The sequence below is a fragment of the Nylanderia fulva genome, unplaced genomic scaffold (assembly GCF_048542155.1).
Source record: "Nylanderia fulva isolate GAGA-0341 unplaced genomic scaffold, ASM4854215v1 Scaffold1523, whole genome shotgun sequence".
Classification (NCBI taxonomy): Eukaryota; Metazoa; Arthropoda; class Insecta; order Hymenoptera; family Formicidae; genus Nylanderia; species Nylanderia fulva.
Genome location: NW_028189757.1, coordinates 1 through 12,519, shown reverse-complemented (window position 1 = coordinate 12,519; position 12,519 = coordinate 1). Strand labels below are relative to the sequence as shown.

General features: G+C 46.0%; 2 protein-coding genes across 2 annotated transcripts; both read left to right on the top strand.

The window, feature by feature from the left end:
* Window positions 1-5,108: 5,108 nt before the first annotated feature.
* LOC146724038 (uncharacterized) lies at window positions 5,109-6,698 on the top strand. The gene has a single exon (XM_085480620.1). The coding sequence runs from the start codon at window positions 5,109-5,111 to the stop codon at window positions 6,696-6,698; it is 1,590 nt and encodes a 529-aa protein (XP_085336746.1).
* Window positions 6,699-6,799: 101 nt separating this feature from the next.
* On the top strand, window positions 6,800-12,206 carry LOC146724037 (uncharacterized; the record flags this gene model as incomplete). Its single annotated transcript, XM_085480619.1, has 4 exons — window positions 6,800-7,439; window positions 7,776-8,411; window positions 8,510-9,010; window positions 11,632-12,206. Coding segments are annotated over exons 1-4 (2,352 nt in total), but the record flags the coding sequence as incomplete, so codon positions are not given.
* Between the last annotated feature and the right edge of the window lie 313 nt (window positions 12,207-12,519).

The window sequence follows — 12,519 nt, the reverse complement described above, 5'->3', positions numbered from 1 at the left end:
GTCTTATAACACCCCTTCTCATGACACTCTGCATGATTTTGCAGTGCGCTCTCCATTTTTTCAATGTCTATCACTTATTCGCACTTTTAACCCTCAGCCTATTGTTCGCTGACATTCGCTGCAATCCCTGATCATCGGTGCTGGACCATCAATGTGCGTTTCCTGCACGGTGATTGTAATGTTCCCGACAGGCGTCGATATGTCTGAACCTCCGGATCCGTCTTGATATGCTCCGGCAGTTTTTCCCACAAATGCTCTACGAAATATCCGCACTTTTGCAGTAAAACAATCTTCGGAATATATTGTAACTGTTCGGCACTTAAACTGAGAATGTCGGAAGCATTTGATAGTATTACAAACATTCTGAATGAAGAGAGCGTGCGCTCGCCAGTGGTACTATGGCCCGGCAGCTGCATCGGTCCTCATTATATATCCCGATCATCCCTTTGTTCGTGGGGATGATGATGCAATTGTTAATTCGCGAGAAATATTGTGTGATATCTTCGGAGAAAATTTAGATATCGCTGATAATTCTTAGAAATACATAGATAAATTTCACCCCGTCGGATCGACACGCCGGATCGGATTAACATGTCGCAACCTGTACGGATCAACCCGCTTGATTGTCGGCAAACCTTTTGTTCTTAGTAATTCGCAGAATTATATCTTATCAACTTAGATATACGATTGTCGGCGCTCGGCCTAGGATACGGCGGCAGACATTCGCAGAATTTTATCTTATCAAATTTAGATGAAGAAACGCAACCCCCTTAGTAATAGATATCCGATTGTCGGCGCTCGAAATGCGGCAGCCATTCGCAGAATTTTTATCTTATCAAATTTAGATGAAGAAACGCAACCCCCTTAGTAATAGATATCCGATTGTCGGCGCTCGGCCTGAAACGGCGGCAGCCATTCGCAGAATTTTTATCTTATCTTCGGAGAAAATTTATGAAAACTTTGATACCGCTCAAAGACGCCGCTTATCTTTGATACCTTACAAAGACGCCGCTTATCTTGGATTCGAAAACTTAGCTTATCTTATCTTGGATTTTCGGAGAAAATTTATGAAAACTTTGATACCGCTCAAAGACGCCGCTTATCTTATCTTATCTTGTTTATGAACATATCAGGTAACATGATCCCCTTATCTTATCTTGTTTATAAAATATCAGGTAAATGACCCCTTATCAGGTAACATGATCCCCTTATCAGGTTATCTGATATGTTTATAAACAAAGATAAGCTTATCTACTGATAAGACCCCCTCCCCCCGCGTGACGTCACCCCCCTCGCCCCCGATTCCCTCCCGCCCCGCACCCCCCTCATTGCCCCTGAGTTAGAACCCCCATAGTATACCTACTTTTTTCCAATTTCGGCAAGACGTTGACCTTACTACGACAGTCTCGTCCGTAAGGTCCGAGTTTTTCGCATCTATAACATTGTCCAGTCGTTCGCTGTTCTGGTCGCGCTGATTCAAGTTTATATAGCAAGGAAGTAGTTGCCCGTGACGAGCTAGGTCCGATAAATCTCTCTTCCGCGCTCGCGCCGGCTATCGCTTCTTGAAGCGTCGTATATATATGAACGTACGAGTACTTTTAAATCGCTTCGTAGCCCTAATTGAAAATTCAATAACGCTTGTTTTTGGATCGTTTTTAAAATAGTGCGTTTCTCTGAGCTCGCATGGTTCTCTCCCTCTATCATTGAATCGTATAAATTCATTGCAAGTTGGTCGACGCGTTGCCCAAAACTTTGTGCTGTCTCATTATATTTCTGCTTTAGTGAATTGAATTCTAATTGCAAGTGGGCAGTACTTTGCTTGCTTTGGTATGCGGTCTCTAGTTGTTTTAATTCTTCAAACATTTGTATGTCTCGCGTTTCAAAATCTTGCATGGCTTTACTCTTTAATTTAGTAAATAGTATGCCTTGTATCAGAGACTCTTCTCCAAGGTGTATGTTTTGCATGGTATATGTGCATGCGTTTAGAAATTCCTGAAGGCGGTGTCGCGATGTACCGTCGACTTCGGGTATCATCATTCGCGCTTCTTTTAGAGACATATATTGTCGTGCAGTACTCTGTCGATTTCGTACGTCGCGCTCAGTCCGTCCGTAAGTCATACGAGGCTCGTAATCGGACTCCCGTCGTTCGTCTGTGTGTGTATGCCCGTGCGGCTTCTATCCTATCTATACGTGTATTTACTGTATGTAGCTCTGCATGTATAGCTTGTATTGTATTAGGTATTTGGAAAGTTTCCCCGGGCGCTAAGACGGAGGGTTATTGTGACGCGGCGTTTAAATTCTGTCCCATTTGGGCAAGGGTTTGTCGGAGTATACTTATTTCGCCATTTTTCGCGGCTGGCGCAATAATCGCGTCCGCGTTTGTATTTTCGCCATATTTATTTCGCTATAAATTTCTTTGGGGTCGAATATTACACTATCGTATGACGTTAATAAAAATTCTCTCCGCAAAGATACTTTACTCAGAGTTCGGCTGATATACGGTCGCAATCAACGCGGTTTGTCTTGAGTTACTTAAACAGAGTCGCTCGGATTATTTGGGAATATACTCGCGTCAAAACTAGTAAACGGTAATTCTCGTTCGTTTATTACGTTCGGAAGTAACTCGGTATTATTTTCGTTTGACAAGTCGCTGTCTAAATTTCTACGAACGCTTTCGAGATTTTGCGCAGTTAAAAGCAATACTCGCGTTGTTAACCGTACGGGTGTACTATGCAACCACGATTGGTTTTTAATCGCTTGTCGGGGTGTTTCGTCACCTTCTGACATTCACGCAATCAAATAAATTCGGACTTACAGTATTACGGCTCGCATCGTTACGCTTTACACGGGTCGACTGCGGCTGCTGCTACTCGATCACTCGTGGGCTGATAACGGCTGCTCCTTGTTGATGCGCTGTCCGTGAGGTTGCCGTAGGTCGGCGTTGTTCTTGGACGTCGGCGATTCCTGTCGGTCTTCAGCTGCTTATCGCTCGTAGTACTGCTTGTGTTGTCCGTTCTCTTTCTCTCCTTGTCGTGGCTTCTGCTTGTTTCCGTCAGTGTTACTGACGTGCTCGTCTAACACTTTTTATAATTTTTATGTGTTTTTACAGGTCTTCGTCGCTGTGGATGATGGGGACGATGTCGGTTCTGTGGCTGATGTAATCCCACCGCTGCCACCAATTGTTGTGTCTCTGGTGAGACACAAGGAAAATTCGGGTCTCAGCCGTTTAAAGAATAGGGATCCTAAGGATCAGCGGCGTCTCCACTCCGGATTAGTCTCGCATTAGATCTCAGTTTTTTCAATAAATCTTTATTTCCTTTAACTCTGATGTTGATTTAATCCTGAATTTAGCAAGTTGTACATTCGGTTAGGTCCGGATTAGCGACTTGTCTCTCTGGATTTTCGTTAGCGACTGCCTTCATCGCCTCGCTCTCCGTTCGCGGTGGTCTCCTGTCTTTTCCACATCTTTTGGGGGAAGATGTAAAAAAGCTCTCCCATTGGCTAATTTATTCACGCGTTTTTTATCTAGGTGCAAGCAAAGCACGTTAACTCTTCGCTTGCGAACCGCGGTTTCCGGCGTGTCGTTTATTTTCTGTCGCGTTTGCGTCTTTTCGCGATAAGCGCTTTGCGAGAGCGTGAGAACGTTTCTCAAACTGTTATATAATGTCAAATTACTAATTTATTACTAATATGATATTTAATATAATATAGTTATAGTCATTCGGACTATAACATACGGTAACATAATATGTGAAGACATGTTTAAATTTTTTATTGTCATTTTCATCTCTTTTGTCAAAACTATTAGTAATATTATTATTACATGTAATCTTTTTTAATATTGTTGAGGTGTTGAGGCCTTCGAAAATCAAGAATAATATTTACGAAGTAAGTCGAGAAATTATTTACAAAGTAAGTCGAGCAGATCGACGTATCACGCTATTGACCCATGAATTACACGAGTTCATCACGAGCTTCGTCCCTTTCTTCTGAATTTGCCAAGCAGAGTTTACGCGGATTTTCGAGCAGAATTCGCTGAGCTCCGATACAGTACGGACATACAATCCTCGCAATCTCTTAGTCCTTACAATTTACCGCTTGCCTCGGTTTTTGTTACCACTTATTCACTCTCGTTAATAAAGTGAGTGCTAAATACGATCTCGAGTACTTTCTTTTTTATGCTGTGAGCCTTCTGATAAGGCTGCTCCAGCCTCCGCTCGAGTGAGAGCGCAATTTACGCAGAATCGCGAAACTCGAGTCTCAACAAATTTGGTCTTTCGAGCCGGATCACAGCCGAAGAGAACACCTTGCACCGGAGAACCAGGCGAAAGGAACGCTCGTCAGTAAAACGCCCGGATCATGGCTTCCACGGACGTTGACGATTTCGAGGAGCTCATCGCTAAGCAGACCCAGCTCATGAATTCCGTCAATCGAGCTCTAATCAATTTTAAGAAGATGGGTCAAAGTAACATGACTCATGCCGTCACCGTAAGTCGCCTCGCGCGACTCAAGGAGCAATTCAACGAGATCCGGGTACTGGACGCCAAGCTGCAAGCAACCGCCAGCGGCAAAACGAAGGCCACGGATCTCTACTTCATAGAAGCTCAGTTCGTCGCATGTAAGGACAACTACAACGAGTGTAGCGACTACATGGCGGAGGTAGCAGCAAGGACGAACCCTAAACTAGCCGCTGAACATGCCCCCGAATCGGCCGCTGAGCGGCCGCTGCACACGCAAGTATCGACATCTTTGTTGGAGCTCGTCCGATCTCGCGACTTCCGCGCATCGAATTGCCGGTCTTCGACGGGTCCATACATCGGTGGGAGACCTTTCGCGACCGTTTCAAGTCAATGGTCATCGACGACCTTTGCTTGTCCAACGTCGAACGCATGCATTATTTATGTTCGGTACTCACCGGTGACGCGAGCAACACTCTGAATTATTTAGCCGTCACCGACGACAATTTTGCGGTAGCGTGAAACATTATCACATCTCGCTTCGAAAACAAACGCCGATTGATCACCGCACACTTACAAACGCTCTGTCAGCTTCCGCAAGTCGCGACCAAAACCTCACGAGAAATACAGACCCTACGCGATAAAACCAATATGTCAATACAAGCGTTAAAAAATCTTGGTCGTCCTGTTATCCATTGGGACGATGTCCTTGTCTTTTTGGTTTCGCAAAAATTAGACAAAGCGTCCCGAAAAGCATGGGAACTTAAACTCAGTGATACCGTAGAGTTTCCGTCGTATTCCGAACTGGATAAATTTCTCGAGAATCGCATACGCGCACTCGAAGCCATCCTTTCGATGAAAACGAACAACGCGGCCGAGTCAACGACGGTAAAAACGAAAGCCCGAAGCGTCGCCGCGCACGCAACCACCATCACAAAATTCGAATGCTCAGTGTGTAAAAAATCGCATCCTCTATTCCAATGCATGCAATTCTTATCATGGTCCCCTGCGCGTCGGCACAAACTCATCAAATCGCAAAAACGATGCTTTAATTGCCTCGCCGCCAATCACTCAATTAAAGATTGTAAAAACAAACATCGGTGCCGAGAGTGTCACAGCAAACATCATACGCTGCTTCACCTCTCGGACACTTCAAGGTCATCACCTGAGGATTCGACAACAACAAACAATTCGGCCAAAACCAAAGCGAGCGGAGACATTGTATCGCTCACGATTTCGCGCGCTACGCAATCCGCGCCAGTGGTGTTTCTCGCCACTGCACGAGTCCGCGTGTTCTCAACCAACGGAACAGTCGTTCGCGCTCGGGCTCTCGTAGATCAAGGCTCCGCTGCGACTCTTATATCGGAAAGTTTAGCGCAATTGTTAAAGGTACGACGAATTAAGCATCCAATACGCGTAACAAGCATCGATCAATTATTCTCAACGGCGCGTCATCTCGCGGAAATTAAAATTAGTCCCGAAGCAAGCGATAATCCGACGTTTTCCGCCAGCGCTATTATTCTAAAATCATTGACGACCTACGTTCCACCTCGCGTTCCCTCTCTCGCGCATTGCCAGCATCTCAACGAAATCTCTCTCGCTGACCGAGATCCGAACAACTCCGACCCGATTGACATAATAATCGGTGCCGATTTACATAGCTTAATTATTCGCGAAGGTTTGCGAAAAGGACGGAGCTCCGAACCGATCGCGCAGAATACAGCATTAGGCTGGATTCTATCCGGGCCTGCTTCCGAGCCACTTCCGCAACCACCCGTGCACACGCATCACAGTGCGATCGCTAACGACCTTGACCTCACTCTCCGTCAGTTTTGGGAGGTGGAGGATCTCCCGCAAAGTACTTTCTCGAGCCAGAAAAAAAAACAGTGCGTAGAACATTTTCTCGCTACGCACTCTCGCCTACCCGACGGGCGATACCGTGTCCGCCTTCTTTTCCGTAACAGTCCGCCGACGGACCTCGGCGATTCCAAAATCGCCGCTCTCGCTAATTTCGCGCGAGTGGAGAGTCGCCTCCATCGCGACCCTCCAAAGGCAAAGGCCTACGCCGTGTTTTTCCAAGAATATAGCGATCTTGGTCACATGCTAAAAGTATCCTACACGGAGCCTTCCGAACAGTCGTCCGCGTATTACATCCCGCCGTTACTCGCGATAGTAGTACGACGACACGACTACGCGTCGTATTTAACGCTTCCAGCCGTACCAGCACGGGCAAATCCTTAAACGATTACTTATTAACTAGAGCCAAATTACAGAACGACCTTTGTGCCGTCATCCTACAATGGCGTCGATATCGCTACGTTCTGTCCACCGATATAGCAAAAATGTATCGCCAGATCCTGGTGGATCCGCGCGATACTACCTACCAGCGAATTCTGTGGCAAAACGCGTCAACCGCTCCCGTCGAGGAATATCGACTCCTCACCGTAACTTACGGCACCGCGTCCGCCCCTTTCTTAGCGCTCCGCGTTCTTCAACAACTGACAACGGATGACGGTTCTGAGTTCCCATTCGCAATCCCGGTGATGCAGCGTCACATCTACGTCGACGACTGCACGTTCGGCGCGGATGATCTTGACATCGCTCGACAGACTCGCGACCAACTTATCGCCCTCCTTGCGCGCGGCGGTTTTCGCCTCCGCAAATGGGCAAGTAATTGCCCTTCTCTCATCAGCGATATCGATCCCACCGACCACGGCCATGCGGGAGACAAGGATATCCATGAAGATCATTCGTTAAACATTCTGGGCGTCTCCTGGTATCCGCAGCAAGACGTTTTTCACTTCAAAATCAAAATGCCGGCGGAGTCCTTCGTTCACATTAAACGCGCAATCCTCGCTACAATTTCGCGATTTTTCGACCCCTTGGAATGGGTCGCTCCCGTAATCGTCACCGCGAAAATTCTAATTCAACGATTGTGGTCCCTCAAATGCGGATGGGATGAAAAAGTCCCACTCGACGTGCGTAACAAATAGATCGCGTTTCAATCGCAGTTCCCACTACTCGAACGGATTACAATTCCGCGCTGGACGCAATTCTCACCCGACGCATCCAAGGTCGAGTTACATGGATTCGCGGACGCGTCCACGAAAGCCTACGCCGCCGTAGCGTATTTGTGAGTCGTCTCTCCTAACGATAAGATTGAGGTGTCTCTGTTGGCAGCAAAATCCAAGGTCGCAACAATTAAAACTATCAGTGTGCCACGCCTAGAACTTTGTGCGGCGTTGCTTTTGGCGCGACTCATTCATTTCATTTGTTCCGCGTTACAATTCCCTAATTTCAAATTTATTTGTTGGACAGATTCTACGATTACATTAGCGTGGTTAAGACAATTGCCAGCGCGTTGGAAAACATTCGTTGCCAACAGAGTCGCTCAAGTGCAACAGCTGCTGCCGAACGAAACTTGGAGACACGTTCCAACGAAAGACAACCCAACCGATCAAGCATCGCGCGGACTCTTTTCCTCCATGATCCGCGACAACCTCCAGTGGTGGCAAGGCCCGTCGTGGCTGAGCCGCGCTCCGGAAAATTGGCCCTCGACCGACTCACTCGAAGACCCGAACACGTTCTTCGAGGAGCGCCCCCCCATCGCGATAAATACGGCTTGTCACGCGGACGCATGGAATTTAGCATCCCAGTTTTCGTCGTGGTCCAAACTTTTAAGAGTCACGGCGTATATCCTGCGCTATATTAATCGGTTGCTAAAAGGAAAACTCAAGATCAATCACCATCCGTACTTTTACCTTCCAATTTCCCTTCTGCTCTCCGCAACTGAAATTCAAGCCGCTGAGCGCTATTGGTACTCTACGATCCAAAAGGAGGTGTTTCCCGAAGAATTATCTATTCTATGCAAAGGAAAATCTCTTCCAAAGTCGAGTCCGCTCGCTTCTTTAACTCCCGATTTGGATGAACACGCACACATGCGAGTGCGCGGACGTTTGCGGAATTCGACGTTGTCTAACGAGATGCAACATCCAATCATTCTAAAGTCGCATATAATTTTAGATTTAATTATACGAGCCACTCATGTCCAGGCGTGTCACGCCAGACCAAAGCTGACTATCGCGTTGCTCTGACAACAGGTTTGGATTCTTCGCGCGCGATCGGTCGTGCGCTCCGTTCTACTCAATGCCTGGCTTGCGTGCATGAGAAAGCTCTAGTTTCGGAACAATTTATGGGTAATCTACCGGCTTGCCGAGTCACTCCAACGCCGCGAGCTTTCGTGCATACCGGCGTAGATTACGCTGGTCCACTCACGGTGCGTAGCGCGCCCGGTCGCGGCCACAAATCGCATAAGGCGTACATCTCCTTGTTCGTGTGCATGACGACCAAGGCGATGCACTTAGAACTAGTCTCCGATTACTCCTCCGATGCGTTCGTTGCTTCGTATCACCGATTCGTCGCTCGCCGCGGTATACCCTCCGCGCTTTATTCCGATAACGGCACCAATTTTCGAGGCGCTGAAAAGGAAATAGCCGCTTCCGTTAACGCAGCAACTAACAACGGTGCTTTTCGAAACGAGCTTTCCGGAGAAGGTACCGCTTAACACTTTATACCTCCCGCTGCTCCCCATTTCGGGGGACTCTGAGAGGCCGCGATCCGAAGTGTGAAACATCATTTAAAGCAAACGATCGGTCTACACACCCTCACTTTTGAGGACTCACGACGTTGTTGTATCGTATCGAATCCTATCTCAATTCAAGACTAATTGTTGCGGCTTCCGATCACATCGACGACTATAGTGCATTGACCCCCGGGCATTTCTTAATCGGCGATAGTCTTCGAGCTCCACCGCAAGCTAGCTTGCTCGACGTCAATGAGCAGCGGTTGTCTCGCTGGCAGTTGGTCCAACGATTGAGCAAACGCATTTGGAAAGCGTAGAACACGGACTACCTCCATACGTTACAACAACGTCCAAAATGGCGAGCAATCCAGAACCTCGCCAAAATAGGCAAAATTGTATTACTACGAGGTTCGTGTCTCCCCCTTAGCCGATGGAAGCTCGGTCGAATAACGAAGTGCTATCCCGGAGCCGACGGCCTTGTACGCGTCGTCAAAATTAAGACTGCCGACTCCGAATATCAACGACCGATTACAAAAATCAACTTCCTGCCGGTCGACATTAATTTCGAGCACGAATAAACCTCCGCCACGGCGGGCGGAATCGCATCCGATCAATCGGCGTAAACTAACAGCTCTTCGACGCGCCCTTTCTGTACAAGCGTGACACACGTTGTAAACCCTTCTAGCGTTAAGAATCTCTGTAACTTAAGCGTCTTCAATCATGTAATCGAATGTAATTAACATTCGAGGCGGGCGGTATGTTGAGGTGTTGAGGCCTTCAAGAATCGAAAATAATATTTACGAAGTAAGTCGAGAAATTATTTACGAAGTAAGTCGAGCAGATCGACGTATCACGCTATTGACCCATAAATTACACGAGTTCATCACGAGCCTTCGTCCCTTTCTTCCGAATTTGCCAAGCAGAGCTCGCTCGGATTTTCGAACAGAATTCGCTGAGCTCCGATACAGTACGGACATACAATCCTCGCAATCTCTTAGTCCTTACAATTTACCGCTCGCCTCGGTTTTTGTTACCACTTATTCACTCTCGTTAATAAAGTGAGTGCTAAATACGATGTCAAGTACTTTTTTTCGTGCTGTGAGCCTTCTGATAAAGCTGCTCCAGCCTCCGCTCGAGTGAGAGCGCAATTCACGCAGAATCGCAAAACTCGAGTCTCTACAAATATGTTTTTTAATAACATGAAATGGAAAATTATTATTGGTTAGAATGTTATTAATAATTTGAATATTGTCACTATGAAATTTATTGTCAGACAGTAGAATGGCTCTATCGACTAAGTTGTTAATGCAATGAATTGTGTATTTGAGTGGGTGCGCGGTAAGAAAATTGATATATATCTTCCATAAAAAGTTGGCTTTTTATACCAATTAGTGATTAGTCTCCTATCATTACATCTGATGACACTCGTGTCAAGAAAATAAAAACAATTGTCTTTTTCAATTTCATAAGTAAAATTTAGCCGATGGTGGTACGCATTAAAAACTGATAACATTTCATTAACCTTAGAGCGTGGTGAAATCGTGAAGATGTATCTGTACGTATCTGTAGTACACAGGTACATTAAAAGTCAATGAATTTACACAAAAGGTTTCTAAATCGTCCAGAACAATATCTGCCAAAATAGATGACAATGAAGAATCCATCGGGCTGCCGAAAATTATTTTTAAGTTCTAGCGATTCACTTTTTCCCATAGCATACGGCTTGCCTAAAATTCATAAAGAAAATATTCCATTCAGATTAATAGTTTCATCAGTTAACACAGCCTTACCCCCTTTAACTACACATTTACACAACATTTTAGTGACAAGTTTACCTAAAACGAATAGTCAAGTAAATAATATGTTATAGTCCGAATGACTATAACTATATTATATTAAATATAGTTTTAATAATAAATTAATAAGTCGGCTATTATACAATCATTTGAGAAACGTTCTCACGGTCTCGAGAAGCGCTTATCGCGAAAAGACGCAAACGCGATGAAATATAAGCGTTACACCGGAAAAACGCGAATCGCAAGCGAAGAATCAACCATGCTTCGCTTGCACCTAGATAAAAGCGTGTGAATAAAAATTAGCCATGAAAGAGCTTCTCTACAATCTTCCCCCGAAAGATGTAGAAAAGGGCAGGAGACTACCGCGAACGGAGAGCGAGGCAATGAAGTCAGTACGCTAACAAAATCCCAAAAGTCAGTCGCTAATTAGAAACCTAACCAGGAGTCGAAGACAAGCCGCAGAATATAAACTATCATCTGTAATCTGACTATCGAGAGCGAGCATACTTAAACTAACCACCCAGGTGGGATTACACCGAATTAAACCAACTCAAGAAATAAGGGAAATAAAAGATTTATTCTGATAAACAAGCGAAGTTAGTCAAAGTGGAGACGCCCGCCGATCCTAGGATCCTCATCCTTCAGTCGACTGAAACCCCAAAATTTTCCGTGCCTTCCCGGAGGCACAACAATTTAATGGCAGCGGTGGGATATTAGCCGCAGGGCCGACGTCGTCTCCAAAATCCCCACAGCGGCGAAGACCTGTAAAAACACATACAATTATAACAAGTGTTAGACGGGCACGTCAGTAACTCTGACGGAAACAAGCAGAAGCCACGACTAAGAGAGAACGAGAGAGCGGACAACATAAACAATGCAACGAGTGATAAGCAGCCGAGAATCGAAAAGGATCGCCGACGTCCATGGACAACGCCGACCTACGACAACCTCACGGGCAGCGCATCATCACGAGCGACGACCCGCCGTATCTATCACCAACACGGAGCCGCCGTTATCAGCCCACGAGCGATCGAGTTGCAGCAACAGCAGCCGACCCGTATAGAGCGTAACGATGCGAGCCGTAATACTGTAAGTCCGAATTTATTTGATTGCGTGAATGTCGGAAGTGACGAAACACCCCGACAAGCAATTAGAAACCAATCGTGGTTGCATAGTACACCTGTACGGTTAACGACGCGAGTATTGCCTTTAACTGCGCAAAATCTCGAAAGCGTTCGTAGAAATTTAGACAGCGACTTGTCAAACGAAAATAATACCGAGTTACCTCCAAACGTAATAAACGAACGAGAATTTCCGTTTACTAGTTTTGACGCGAGTATATTCGCAAATAATCCAAGCGACTCCGTTCAAGTAACTCAAAACGAACCGCGTCGATTGCGACCGTATATCAGCCGAACTCCGAGTAGAGTATCTTCGCGGAGAGAATTTTCATTAACGTCATACGACAGCGAAATATTCGATCCCGAAGAATTTATAGCGAAATAAATATGGCAGAAAATACAAACGTGAACGCAATTATTCCGCCAACCGCGATAGATGCCGAAATAAGCATACTCCGACAAACCCTTGCACAAATGAGACAGAATTTAGACGTCACGTCACAACAACCCTCCGTCGTAGCGCCCGGAGAAACTTCACAAATGCTTAATATAATACAAGCTAT